The 13,747-nt window shown below is 44.1% G+C and overlaps 1 protein-coding gene across 8 annotated transcripts in view; it reads right to left on the reverse strand.

The window, feature by feature from the left end:
* Positions 1 to 13,747, reverse strand: part of npas2 (neuronal PAS domain protein 2) — a 39,262-nt gene that overhangs the window by 3,868 nt on the left and 21,647 nt on the right. For 5 of the 8 annotated variants that reach the window (XM_061752755.1, XM_061752752.1, XM_061752751.1 and 2 more), the window contains 19 exons: positions 12,950 to 13,006; positions 12,246 to 12,400; positions 12,038 to 12,129; positions 11,806 to 11,895; positions 10,495 to 10,615; positions 9,705 to 9,818; positions 9,518 to 9,636; positions 8,840 to 8,922; positions 8,644 to 8,750; positions 7,998 to 8,145; positions 7,778 to 7,862; positions 7,577 to 7,703; positions 5,300 to 5,397; positions 5,069 to 5,155; positions 4,575 to 4,751; positions 2,049 to 2,240; positions 1,772 to 1,956; positions 851 to 946; positions 558 to 768 (listed from right to left, as the gene is read on the reverse strand). In XM_061752755.1, the coding sequence (XP_061608739.1) occupies positions 558 to 768; positions 851 to 946; positions 1,772 to 1,956; positions 2,049 to 2,240; positions 4,575 to 4,751; positions 5,069 to 5,155; positions 5,300 to 5,397; positions 7,577 to 7,703; positions 7,778 to 7,862; positions 7,998 to 8,145; positions 8,644 to 8,750; positions 8,840 to 8,922; positions 9,518 to 9,636; positions 9,705 to 9,818; positions 10,495 to 10,615; positions 11,806 to 11,895; positions 12,038 to 12,129; positions 12,246 to 12,400; positions 12,950 to 13,006 (2,344 nt within the window). Of the gene's footprint in view, positions 1 to 439; positions 769 to 850; positions 947 to 1,771; positions 1,957 to 2,048; positions 2,241 to 4,574; positions 4,752 to 5,068; positions 5,156 to 5,299; positions 5,398 to 7,576; positions 7,704 to 7,777; positions 7,863 to 7,997; positions 8,146 to 8,643; positions 8,751 to 8,839; positions 8,923 to 9,517; positions 9,637 to 9,704; positions 9,819 to 10,494; positions 10,645 to 11,805; positions 11,896 to 12,037; positions 12,130 to 12,245; positions 12,401 to 12,949; positions 13,007 to 13,747 lie in introns of those variants that run through there. The other 3 variants (XR_009785273.1, XM_061752756.1, XM_061752757.1) reach the window with 3 other exon arrangements.

The raw sequence follows: 13,747 nt of genomic DNA on the forward strand, positions 1-13,747 counted from the left end.
CATCATAACACTAATATGAATCATTTCCAAAAATGTGGGGGGGAAAAAAACAATCAAACATTTCTCAACACTGGTAGTGTATGTCATTTCGAGCTGTACCAACTGTTCATATTCACGATGACAACAATTCATTAGTCTAATGAGATCCAAATAAAAACAATCTGCCTTCAGAAACATACTAATGCTCATTTTAGATTGACGCCATCAAAAGTCCATTAAGCGAACAATATCCTCTTATTGTGGCTATACTCCATCATACTTTTGAGTATTATAAATAGGGTAAGAAAATATTAAAAACACCACAAAAACAATCCATCCATCCATAAGAAACGTTGTGCAATGAATCCAATCAAGGCTGGATTATTGACTGGTATGGCCAGTCTGTGTATCACTTCATTTGGTTTGAAGTTTGAAATATCTAATTTGGAAGAAAACGCACATTATCTGCTTAACGGCCTGCTGCCGCGCTATTGATCTGGTGAGACGAGGTTCTGCTTTGATCAGCTATGGGATTGTGCAGCAGATCAATGAGCATCCAAGGTGGCTGAGCGTGGCACCTGAAAGAACTGCTGCGGCTGTTGCAGCTGCAGGGAGTGCTGGGAGGCCGGAGGCTGAGCCTGGTAGCTTTGCTGCGACTGGTGGGGGATGAAGCTGTTGTGTGGGATCATGATGGGCGACGTGAACACCTGAGAGGGCACGAGCACGGCGTTGCAGTTGACCTGTTGCATGGGGAACGAGGGTGCGATGATCTGCTGCTCCAGCGTGTATCTGCAGACAGGGAACAGTCAACGGGACAGACACAAGAGGGCGTGGGGATGCGTGTGGACACACGGACGGGAAACGTGCTCACATGGTCTGGGGAATGCCCATGTTGCACTGCTGGGAGGCCTGCGTGGACCCACTGCTCGTGGGGACCAGTGTCTGCATTTGCTGGTTCAGGAGCATCCTGTGGGATATAATCATAGTTTTTTGTTTTTTTTATCATCGGGTCTATTGAGATCCAGTATACGAGTGTCAAAAATGATGTGTTTACATTAGGGCTAGGCCAGGGGTCAGCAACCTTAAATCCACAAAGAGCCATTTCGACCGTCTCCCACAGAAAGCAAATCACCGCGAGCCGCAAAACCCTTTAACATCTAAAGTGTATTTATCTTCTTTTTTTTTTTTTTTAAACCTGCATGATTTAAAAAAAAATCAGTAAACCGCTACAGAGAACACTTTTTGTTTTGCCTGCAAACAACAAAAGCGTTTTGAACTCTGAGAAAAGACGCTTGGTTGAAGCTTACGATGTCGATTTGAGTCCTCTTTGTATTCATGAAATGAAAGCCACACTTTAAACTATCCACCTGTAGTGAACCAAAAATGACGTCTGCTTCTGTCTTCTGTCACTTTATGGCGTGTGGAGCTTGCAGTCAGCTGTCAACTTGAATTACAAATGACTACAGTATTTCACCTCATGTAAAATATATATTTGCAAAATCATAATGATTTTGGATCCTGAACCTCTCAGTACAGTATATGGTGTCGCCACATCGGGGCCGGAGACTTCACCTTCATCTTAACGCACGATTGTTAGCCGTCCTCTTGTTTTTCATATAGTTCGTGCGCCACATAGCATGAAACATTCTCTTTTGTTAAGAAACTTTTCTTGGATTTCTCCATGGTTTGCCTAGCGAGGGTCGAAAAGCTCAATAAATCTTGGCCGGGTATGGCACATATGAAAGTGAACCTCATCGGGTACAGTTGGCTTCATGTGCGACGCGACTCTCACCGTAGTTGTCCGTCTTGGCTAAGGTCGTTGTCCGTGTGTCTTTGGTTTGTGTCATGTAGAGGCCTCGTGTTGGTCTGAGAGAACATCATGGGGTTGCTGTAGAAGGGCATGGTCAGACTCGTGTTGGTCTGCACAGGCAAACTCACTGACTGCACCTGGCCACCCCGAGAGATCCTCTGTGGTCCCTTTTGAATATTGTCAGAGTCGTCAAAAAATCAACTCGGAACAGAAATTCTAGCTCTTGTGTTCGACATTTTATGGTCGTCGTTGGGCGTACCTGTGTCGAGGGGGAGCTGTTCTCTCTCAGCAGCGAGTGAGGGGACGAGCTGTGGGCCCCACAGGAGGTTGGTTTCGGGTGGCCTGAGAGCTGCCTGATGACCCCCGATTGGCTCTGTGAGGCCGGCCTGCCCGGGCCCTGCTGCTGTGGCTGCTGGCCAAATTCTTTGCGGACAGGCTGTTGTAGCAACATCTTAAACACACATAGGCATAGAATAGAATACAATACAATACAATACAATAGTGTTTTCTGAGTCATACGGGAAATGAATCATTGTTACACAAATGTTGCTCTATGTGGGTCATTCCGTTTACATGCCGCCTCTTGGTGGGGCCATTTCGCCTGTTACTGTGGGTTAGGGTTAGCCAATAGTAGGTTTACTGCACGATGTGACTAATTAACCCCGATGACATTTGCATTCATTAGCCTCAGCGTCGCGTGCACCTGCACAGTCGAAGGAGATCGAGCAGAACTCTGCAAAGATAACCCTTTGTTTTGGTTTGCTCATATTCATCAGTGTTTATTACTGTGCTTTTTGTTGAAATAGTTTCGCGTCCCTGTACAATGTAGTGCAGTTCTAAACCACTGCCTACTACAACCATAATAAACATATTATATTAGAAACCCCAATTCCATTGAAGTTGGGACGACGAATACTTAAATAAAAACAGAATCCAATGATTTGCAAATCCTTTTCAGCCCATGTTCCATTGAATACACAACAAAGAAAAAGATATTTTAAGTTCAAACTGATGAACGCTAATATTTTTTCGCAAATTTTCTCTCATTTTGAATTGGGTCCCTGCGACACGTTCCAAAAAAGATGGGACAGTTGAAAAGTTGAGGAATGCTCAAAAAACACCTTTTTGGTACATTCCACAGGTTGAACAGGTTCATTGGAAGCAGGTGAGTGTCATGATTGGGTATGAAAGGAGCATCCCCCGAAAGGCTCACTTGCTCACGAGGAAGGATGGCACGAGGTTCACCACTTGGTGAACAACTGCGTCAGCAAATAGTCCAACAATTTAAGAAAGTTTCTCAATGTACAATTGCAAGGAAGTGAGAGATTTCATCCTCTACAGTCCTCAATATCATCGAACGATTCAGAGACTCTGGAGAAATGTCTGCACATAAGCGAACGGGCAGAAAACCAACATTGAACGCCCGTGACCTTTGTTCCCACAGGCGACAATGCAGTAAAAGCTGGCGTCACTGTGTAAAGGATATTTCCTGCATGTGAGCACAGGAACACTTCAGAAAACTATTGTTAGTTAACAAAGTTGGTCGCTACATATACAAATGCAAGTTGAAATTCTACCATGCAAAGCGAAAGCCATATACAGTATCAACAACACCCAGAAACGCCGCCGGCTGGCTTCTCGGGCCCGAGGTTGTCTGAGATGGACTGACGCAAAGTGGAAAAGTGTGCTGTGGTCTGACGAATCCACATTTCAAATTGTTTTTGGAAATAATGGACATGGCCATAGAGGAAAAGGACCATCCGGATTGTATCAACGCAGAGTTCAAAAGCCAGCACCTGTGAGTGTATGGGGGTGTGTTAGTGCCCATGGCATGGGTAACATGCACATCTGCGAAGGCACCGTTCATGCTGAAAGGTACATACAGGTTTTGGAGCAACATATGCTGCCATCCAAGCAATGTCTTTTTCAGGGACGTCCCTGCTTATTTCAGCAAGACAATGCCAAGTCACATTCTGCGCGTGTTACAACAGCATGGCTTGGTGTTAAAGACTGCGAGTACTAGACTGGCCTGCCAGCAGTCCAAAGTCCAGACCTGTCTCCCATTGAAAAGGTGTGCAGGCACATTATGAAGTGCAAAATACGACAACAAAGACCCCGGTCTGTTGAGCAACTCAAGTTTTATATCAAACGACAATGGGAAAGAATTCCACCTCCAAAGCTTCAACAATTACTGTCCTCACTTCCCAAACGCTTGTTGAGTGTTAAAGAAAGGTGATGTAACACATTGGTAAACATGGCCCCTGTCCCAGATTTTGTCCGACATCTTGCAAGCATCACATTCAAAATGAGAGAATATTTGCATAACATTCATCAGTTCGAAATTAAATGTCTTTTTAGTATATTCAATTGAATATACGTTGAAAAGGATTTTGTAAATCATTGTATTCTGTTTTTACTTACGTTTTACACAAATACAAACATAGCTTTGTTTTGTCATAAGCAGACGTGCCTACAATATAAAGGTTTTGATTCATTTGTGACCTTTACTTTTATCAAGCTCTTTCCATATCTCACATAATACAAAAAAAATCCCAAATATTCCCATCCTACATCAATCCCATTTTCTTATACTACTGTAAGGTTAAGTGTCCTGTTCTAGGCTAATTTGCAATTTAGCACTCCAAAAAAAAAAAAAAAAAAAATCCACTTTGTTCACATTAATGCATGTACATTTTAATATAGTGTACGTCCACTACCTGTGTAGCATATTCCCATGAACATGAGCACGTCATTTCCATGACGTGCTCTCTTAGGAGTTGCTTACCTGCAGATTAGCGAGGTGAAGCTTCTCCTTGATGTCGTGCAGCTCCTGCTGCTGCGTCTTTATGTCGGCCTGCAGGATGCGCGTCCTCTCCTCCAGTTGCTCCTTCAGCTGGTTCACGACTCCCATCTGAGGCTGCTGCAGCTCAAACATGGACGACTGCTGCTGCGTTTGCTGTTGCTGAAAACACAGAATTGATAGATTTCAAAAAGTTCACTTCTGTATTTTCTACAAAAAGTAGTCAAACATAATTATTCCATACAATTAGTCATGAGCATAGGCTTTTCAAGTGTAATGTATAATGTTTAAGCATCAATTAAAGCAGATGCTAATCTGAAAAAAAAAAAGTTCACTTAATCCTATAACCTGGAAAGCAATGTGCACAATTGAGAGGAAACTCTCTCATGCACACACAGTGGCAGAAAGAGCCCTAAGACCCCTGCACACAAACAAAAGAGAGGAAGACAAATGACAGGAAGGGAAGGCTCAACACTAACCATCGCTGTGTTCTTGCTGCATGGAGGAGAAAGGGGGAGGCTCATTTGGGGCACCGGGTCAAAGGAATTTTGTCTTTGGATCGAATTCTACAAGGTGAAAGTGATACAAATTGGATCAATTCGACCAGTCCAAATATCGTATTGACTTGGTCTAGTTGTTTCCCCACTGACTTTTTTTTTTTTTTTTATTATTATCTCCAAAAGACACACACAAGCATTGTATAAACTGACCTTTGAGCTCCCAACTTGGAGTCTGGCAGGCGTCCTCTCGGTCCCCATAGAAGCCGACTGCCACGACGGCGCGCACGTCTCTGTGTACGAGTTTGCCGCTGCACACGAGACAAGTCGCACACTTTCAGAAACGGTCAGCCATGAAAGGAACGTGACATTTTCTCGGAACTTGGTCCCCACAAATACAGATGCTTTTTTATGTCTCCTGAGAATGCTTACATTTCTGAAACGGACCTGGAAGTCAAAGCTGAAAAAAACATACCTTGACCTCAATCATTCTCTAACGTGAGAGCAGTTATCTCCAAAAAAAGGTGGCCTTTACAAAGACAATGATGCTCTCAGGTTTTATTGACTCGGAGAAGTATTACTTTAATAATTCGTTTGTTGTTGTTTTTACTTTGAATTAGAGGTGGGCCATATCGACATGTATGGCATTGTTATCCCTAAAATATTTCCATTTGTCATTAAATGTCCTCTCATAAGGAATTCCACTGGCACACCTATTTCATTGTTCAATATTTACTAAATGCAAGAGAGCAAACATGAAAGAAAAGCTTTGGGCCCACTTTCAAGAGTTTAACCTTCTTCATTGAAACAAATATTGTTACGTATCTTGCGTGTACTTGGTTTTCGTACTAAATTTCAATAATCGCACGATTGCTATATTATGATATAATTATCGTAGGAAATGTATTGTGAACATTGTAATCATTTGTGATGATTCATTGAGATAATGGCGTCGTCAATGGCAAAAATATTTTCATACATTAAGAGTTGATGAGATGTATGTATCGTTGATATTTTTATTCCGGTATATTGTTTGCAAATATTGCCATTGGCTAAATATCATATTGAGCTACGCAAATGTTATGACTCGGATGGGGAAACGGTTTAGCGTTTGTGACGCTGGGTGGGTGACGAAGCAGCTGGAGACTGAGCGAGCGGAGCCTAAAATAAACAAGGTTAGGTAAAGTAAGCACGAAGGATGATTTCATCATAAAGGCAGCGTACGTGTGGGGAATTTACTAAAGCGTGATGTTTTACGTGACAGATCACAGGGTGGCACTGTTGATGTGAATGAAACGCGCCATATTTGGGTTCGCTTGTCTGCCACGAACCGGTTCACGGAGGATGGTGTACAATAGGATGGCACCATCTTTGATTCCGGAGCAGCGAGAATGTTTCTAATGTTACGGCAAAAAACAAACAAAACAAAAAACATGATGTGCCATATTTGATGTGTGTTTATCCATCTGTTGCACATGTAACATCCGTGTGTTAGCAGGCCTCTTCCTGGTTCAAGACTCCCATTTTTAAAAAATGATTATGATGGGGCAAGGGGAATACCGACATCGTGCCTCAAATCCCAAAAATATGTGGAGTGCCACGTGTTCTGGCTGTCTGTCTGTACAGAATGTTAACAGGCAACTAGAAGGATGATTTAAGACAGAACAGGATGCTATTTTTTGTTTTTATTCCAGGGCGGCGAGGGACAATTGCATTGTGACCAATCCCCAAAAGAGTCCGTTATGTAAATATAGCACCGTATTTGGCTTTGTTTGTCCGTACTGTACTTTAGCAGGCGACTTCTTGGTTCATGAAGCATTACGTAAAAATGGACCAGACCATTTTTTTGGATATACTTTTTCTGGGGGTTGAAATCCTAACAAATGGGGATTAAAAGACTACAATGGGTCTTGCCGTGCCGAAAGGAACAAGAAGAATTAGCTTGTGAGGAGGTTATTTATCTAATGATCAGGCAAGTAGACAGCCTCGTGGATTAGTGGTTAGCATGTCTGCCTCACGTTTCGGAGGTTCTGTGTATGAATTTGAGCTCCGACTTTCTCCAGGTCCTCTGGCTTCCTCCCACAGCCCAAAACCCGCATGTTATGTTAATCGAAGACTTAAATTGCCCAGAAGTGTACATAGGAATGGTTGGTTTCTCCTTTACAGTTTGGTTTTTACAGTTAACTTCAAAACGGTGCAAGCCCCGGATCTCGGTCAGGTTTGTGCCTTGCGTTGCGATTGGCTGACGAACTGCCCCGGATGTATTTTGCTTCCCGCCCAAAGTCAGCTGGGATAAACGCCAGATCACTTGCAAGGGCGGACACGCGCGCTGTAGAAAATGGACGGACGAGCGGCTGGATGATCTGGCAGTATCCCAGTTTTCTAAGCTCCACAGAGATCAGAGCCTGCAGCCACACAGGAGCAGCATCTGGGCTTCTGTCGAGCACTTATTGAATGAGTTGGCACTTTATTGGGCAGAGGATGACTCACATGCGGAGTCTGACAAGGCCGTGTGGGAGGACTTCCGAGAGCTGTGGGAGGATACCGAACGTGCGCCGGTGTTTCTGTCCCGTGGCGGGTCCATTGTGGAGCACATGTCCAAGTACAGCTCTTGGGCCTGAAGTGGACCAAACAAGGGGCTCAAATGGGATGTTTTGTAGAAATCAGACTGGGAAATGTCTGGACTTTTACCTTTACAGACGAGGGAGCGATCTCAGGAGGAGACTGCTCCTCAAGGCCAAATGCTCGCCTCCTTTCAGCTCGTACTTCAGCATAACTGAATTGCAAGAAGATCGGGTATATTAGTCACCGTGCGCCTCCAGAATGAGGCGTGCCTCATTTAATCCCGGGACCACAAGAGAGGGTGCTCAACCTTCTCGTGGGCAAATGACAATGAAGAAAATGGCCTCACCTGACAACAGTGTGAGTACACACGATGAACTCGGGTTTGGAGTTCCACTGGTGATAAGTAATGTAGTAGTGCGTCCGCAACCAAATCCATTGCTGACCCTTCGTCAGAAAGCGATAATAGCAGGATTTACCCTTTCCAAACTGCATTACTGTGGGGGGGGGGGGGGGGGGGGGAATAAACACAGTCAAGACATCTGGCCTCTCATATGCTCGTAATTGTAGTTGAATAAACAGTGTGACATCATACCAATAAATTCTAATTCAAAGAAGAGAACATGACATAAAAACAACAACAATGGAGAACATGCAAGCATTTCCTATTCATTTGCTTTTGACTTGTGGCTATTTATCATAAGTGAAGTTCTGACTTCTTCCCATTCTATTCCTGCTTGCAGAGAGAAGTGACAATTCTCAGTCATAAAAGGGCGGAGCTAGCCCTTTACCACTGTGGTGCCCGAAAGTGATACGCTCTGGATTGGTTAGTTGGCTACCATGAGAAACCTTTTGGCAATGAAAATGCAACAACTGAGTAACGATATCCCTTGGAAGAAATGAGATTGTACAGAGTAAATGCGGAAGAGGTTCTTATTGTGCTCTCATACAATGAATGCACCCAATAAGAAGCGACAGTGGACTGCGTTACTTACACTGCTTATGACATTGAGCTATAAGTTCCAAGTCGTCCACGTGATAGTAATCATAGCCAGATGTTCCAAGCACTTCGAAGGGTAAATATCCTATGATTGGAGAAGCTCTGTAACAAATAAAAACAACGACCAGCGTGTAAAAACAACGACGACACAAGTGCTGGCTGCTGATATTATTGGAGTCACTGACATTTACCTGTGATCTAAAAACAGAAACTTCCATTCGAGGCTGTGCCTAGATGTGAATTCATCACAAGGATCATCCACATTACACAAATCCTGTAAATAAAAAAAACAATCGAACACAGAAGGGGGAAGTCACCTCAATGACTTCACAACAAGCAATGTTTACTCAAGCATGGCCGCAGGCCCGCCCGACTAAGATCGACTATGAAAGGCAACGAAGCCGCACATACTGGAAGCACTACCGTAAACCCATCCGCTTGATTGTTACTGAGGTCTTTTTCAACCACAAAGTGACTTTTCCGACCGGACGTAGGAAACGAAGATCACAAAATGCAGTGGATGTGACAACCATCAGATATTTTCTAACTGTAATTGCACAACAAAACAAACCGTCAATGGCCATTGCAAACTGCAGCACAAGCATAAAAGGGAAAATATTGTTTAATCGCCAGCCTTTCGAAGAAAAAAAAAACATCAAATAAATGTTTTAAGAATTTATAAATGGCAAAAAAAATTGTCTTCATTGCAGCAACATTGGCACAGTCCAATAAATTGACCACAGGCATCCGCTGAGCCTCAGGCAAAGCTAACCGACACGTTTGTTACGCTTCAATGAATACCGGTTTCATTTCTTTCATAATGCTGACACATGAATGCATCGCAACAGCACACACGCAGCGAGTCTCACCTTTAGAAACTGCGGCGTGACTAATCGTACAGTAGCAATGAGGCAGACCTGCTCCTCCAGTGACGACTGCAGACTTCTCGGTAACGTCAATTCAACCCCATTACAAGAGGATGTAGGCACTACGGGAAATGACAGTACAGCTTATTACCTGGAATTTCTGCGTGCTAATCTAAGCGTTTGCGCTCACCATTGTTGTGAAACTTGAAATCTCCGACAAACTTGACATACTCATACACTGGCGGCTCTTTTGGGTGGATGTTTGCTCTGGCGAGGTGACAGCAAAATTCCACATGTGCCTCACCTGGTAAACAGCAACTTAAATCTCATTTGTTGACAACAAAAATGGGTAGTCAGAACAAATCTGCATTCTGTGTGTTTGTATGTACAACTGTAAGGAAAAGACGAAAGCTAGGCTACAAGTAGCAACATCTAAATCCTAAATCCAGCGAGAAGACATTTATTTATGATAAGCTTTGGTCACAGTCCAGTTTCAGCTCACATTGACTGCACAACAGAAGTGTAGACAACGTTATCGGGTTAAAAATAACCCCAAAGAAAATGCAATTTGGAGCATCTTTTGATGTGACACGTGGTTCTGGAACCTTAGCTACTCCCATCTTTCTTTCTGTGAAAAGCCCAATAGCAATGCAGGATTAAGGTCAGGGCCTTGAGCCCTGGATGGTTCATTGCTGGGGGATTACTTTGTTAACATAACAGTGATTAAAAGTCTAAACTATGATACTAAGCATGTGACTATTATTAGCTAAAGGCCTAATTATAGACACACAAATCAGCAATCCAATAAATAAACTACCGACCCCGATTCCACAACCTGCTTTTTCTCCAGGCCTGACTGAATCGAATGTATTCATCTGCTGTGTATTTTTAACTTGCGCTGACCTGGTGAAGCGCAGACAAATTGTCCTGAAGCGTGACGTGACGGGGGGGGGCAGACAAAGTGCAAAGAGGCGACTCACGGGCCAGGAGGTCAGCAGCAACGGGGTCAGTCATCAGCATATGAGATGATAGCAGCTTATACACCTCTCCGTGTTCCCGCTCCGGGAGGAAATTTAAGATGTTTTGCTCCACCATATCTGACTGGTGCGATATACAGCAGAGCAGTTAGTCTTCCAGAAAAAAAAAGGAATCAAGGTAAACCTGAGGTAAACAGTCTGGCAGACCCTGTACGGACAAAAGTATTATACCTACAGGACGTCAACAAGGAATTGTATGCTTTGCCAGTCCTTCACTGCAGCCACACTTGCTGCTTGTTTTGGGTCTTGCTGCCTTCCCTTTTGTCTTCAGTAAGCGAAAAGCATGGGATTGGCTTGATATTAGACTTGGCCAGCCGTTGAAAAATATTCCAGGCTCATTAAGTAAGCATCTACGCCGTGAAGCGCCGTCCTCTCAGTTTTGTAGCATTTGGCTGCACGTCCAGTCGTCCAATAATGCACCTCGCAATTCTCCAGCGAGCCTTTCCCGTTAGCGGCGACGTCCGTACTGTAACGTGGCCGCCACCGTTTTGTCCTACGCTTTGGATATGAGTCCCATCGTTCTGATACAAGTTGTCATTGCTTTCGGATTCGGATTCCAATCGAACTTTATTTTCTGGTTAAGTTGAATCTGGCCTTCCTGTTCTTGAATATTGTCGTATTTATTTACATTCATTTTGACAATGCCTACCTTCTTGATTCTATTACTGATTTCTTCTGTTTAGGGAGGAAATCTGCCTTTAAAGTTGTCTTTCATAAAAAAAGCAACTCCAAACATTATCTCGATCGCTAAGCTTACTGAACACAACAGTGACGCTAATAAGGCTCCCATAGAAGCAGAAAGTGAAGGTGGCTGCTGAAGGTCTGGCAAAGCATCGCTCCTTTTGATGTTCGTGGGCTCCAGACTTCAGAATTGATGGTAAAAACTACATTTGTGAAGCCTCTTGAATGAAGGATTTTGTTATGAGCGGCGCGGTGCGCGACTGGTTAGCACATCCGCCTCACAGTTCTGGGGACCGGGGTACAAATCCCCGGCCCGGCCTGTGTGGAGTTTGCATGTTCTCCCCGTGCCTGCGTGGCTTTTCCTCCCGCATCCCAAAACACATGCGTGGTAGGTTGATTGCCCGTAGGTGTGAATGGTTGTTTGTTTTTCCTATGTGCGTGCCCTGCGAGCGGTTCGGGGCGTACCCCGCCTCTCGCCCGAAGATAGCTGGGATAGGCCCGCGACCCTCGTGACGATAAAGCGGTACAGACAATGGCTGGGTGGATTTTTAATGGACTTGCTTTTACACTCACCGGCAAATGTCCAATAAGTGAAGACACACTGTCCGACACGTAGATGATGTTTCCATCTGTAGTTAACACTACTAAGAAACCATCTAGTGCCTGAAAAAGAAAGCGGTTAAAGAATGAGTTGGGTGACGCATCGACGGGATCTTCACTGCGCTGGCGAGCTGATCCGAAGACCTCGGCCAGTTTCCCCACATTGAAATCATCAGACGGAGAGGACGTCGTCTTGCTTGTTTACCTCGAGCATGAGCTGGGTGAACTCCTCGTTGCTGAGGAACGAAGGCTTCCAGTCTTGTCTCACGTCACACGTTTCGTTCTGCGCACTGATGTCTGCGGAGCAGCTCAAGTTCAAGACAATTCGTGGGGGACTCCCAAAATGACAAAGTGTGTTCGTTGTCGACAGTGACGAAGGGAAAACAAGCGAGCCTTGCGCCTGTTGGCCCTACCTTTTTGTTTCTGTAAGAAGTCAATCGTTTTTTGTAGTATGGTGGACTTGTCCATCTTGCGAGGATGGCCTTGGCCCTGCAGCATGGTGCAGAGCTCTTTGATGAGCACATTGAACTGGTCTCTTCTTTTCTTTTCTGATTTGTTCCGCGATGCCCTTTCGCCGTCAAGACAAGCTCAGTCAGTTTTCAGAGGAAGGCAACAACAAAGTTTGGAGGCCACTAGCACAGCAACAACTATTTCCTCGAAACTTTGTGGAAGAGGAAGAATTTGTGACGTTTCGGTACGCTCCCGGATCAAACATGAATTGAAATGGAATTTATTTTCCATCTCGCGTTGAACGGAGGGTGGCAATCCCAGTCTTTTAGAGTGTGCTTTCCCTGTGCAGGACAGGAACTGCTATCTACTGCCTCAGTCTTGTCAGAGCGCACGCTGTGGATTGCGGACAGTGCCGCATTACTCGAGTCGCGTCTGTGGCTGTCGACAAACGTTTGCGAGGCACAAAACTCGTTCAAAGTGACTTGTGAGTTTCCCTATTGATTTGAGCTGTTTACTCGACATGTGTTGTTGCTGTGTAGTTTTCCAAGTCAGGTCAACGCCCCACAACGTGCCATTCTTATGAGAAACACATTTCCCATCAAGAGAGTTTGCATTTTTTTTCAACGTCTCTGAATGTGATTGCAGAGCGTGAATATGTCCGGCGTACCTTTTTGCCCTGTCTTTCTCATCTTCGTCCATCAAATCATCCATGCAGCTGCTGGAACTGCAAAGAGACGGATTGCAAAGTCAAATGCAGTTTCTTTCACGATCCTCATACAATACACAAAGCTTCTAAATCTTATCAAAATGGGAAAGAAAAGATTCTCCGTTATCCGGCAAGAGCGCAGTTAATTTCTTTGATCATGAGGCAGCCTGTCACATTATTAAGCTTGCCTGCTCATGTTTAAAATATAACACGGGAGGAGGTTTGTGTTTCTGAAATTCACTGAGCCAGATATATTCACGTGCTCCGTGCAAGCTTTAGTTCGTCGATAATACGCACGCACAGCGTTATAGCGCTGTAGCCAGGTAACCGTGGCACTAAAGCTTCATTTCGGTTTTAATGAAGTACATTCTCTCTACGCAAGCTCACGCAGTCACTCAATATAGCTTTTGTTCTACTGGAGAACACAGAGCGTTACGCTGGCACCTAATCCCTTCACAGCCAATCATGTACACTATATTTTCTGTAAAGGTAGCACAGTGGAATTCAAAAACGGAAAATTCCTGCTTCTAAGGTCAGACAAATTGAAGAACCTATATTATGGACTTCATTTTGACTTCTTCTTTTTGCAGCTCTCTCCGTTAATGCTACTTAGTTGTACGTACTTCTGACTGAGTAGGATTTTGTCGCGCCAGAAAAATAAGAATCACAATCAATGTCCTCCGGGTGTTTGCTACAGGATCATTCAAATATCGTTTCCATCTTTTATGATTCACCTCAAGTGTAAACACGAACAAAGGC

Source organism: Phyllopteryx taeniolatus, chromosome 17 (assembly GCF_024500385.1).
Source record: "Phyllopteryx taeniolatus isolate TA_2022b chromosome 17, UOR_Ptae_1.2, whole genome shotgun sequence".
Classification (NCBI taxonomy): Eukaryota; Metazoa; Chordata; class Actinopteri; order Syngnathiformes; family Syngnathidae; genus Phyllopteryx; species Phyllopteryx taeniolatus.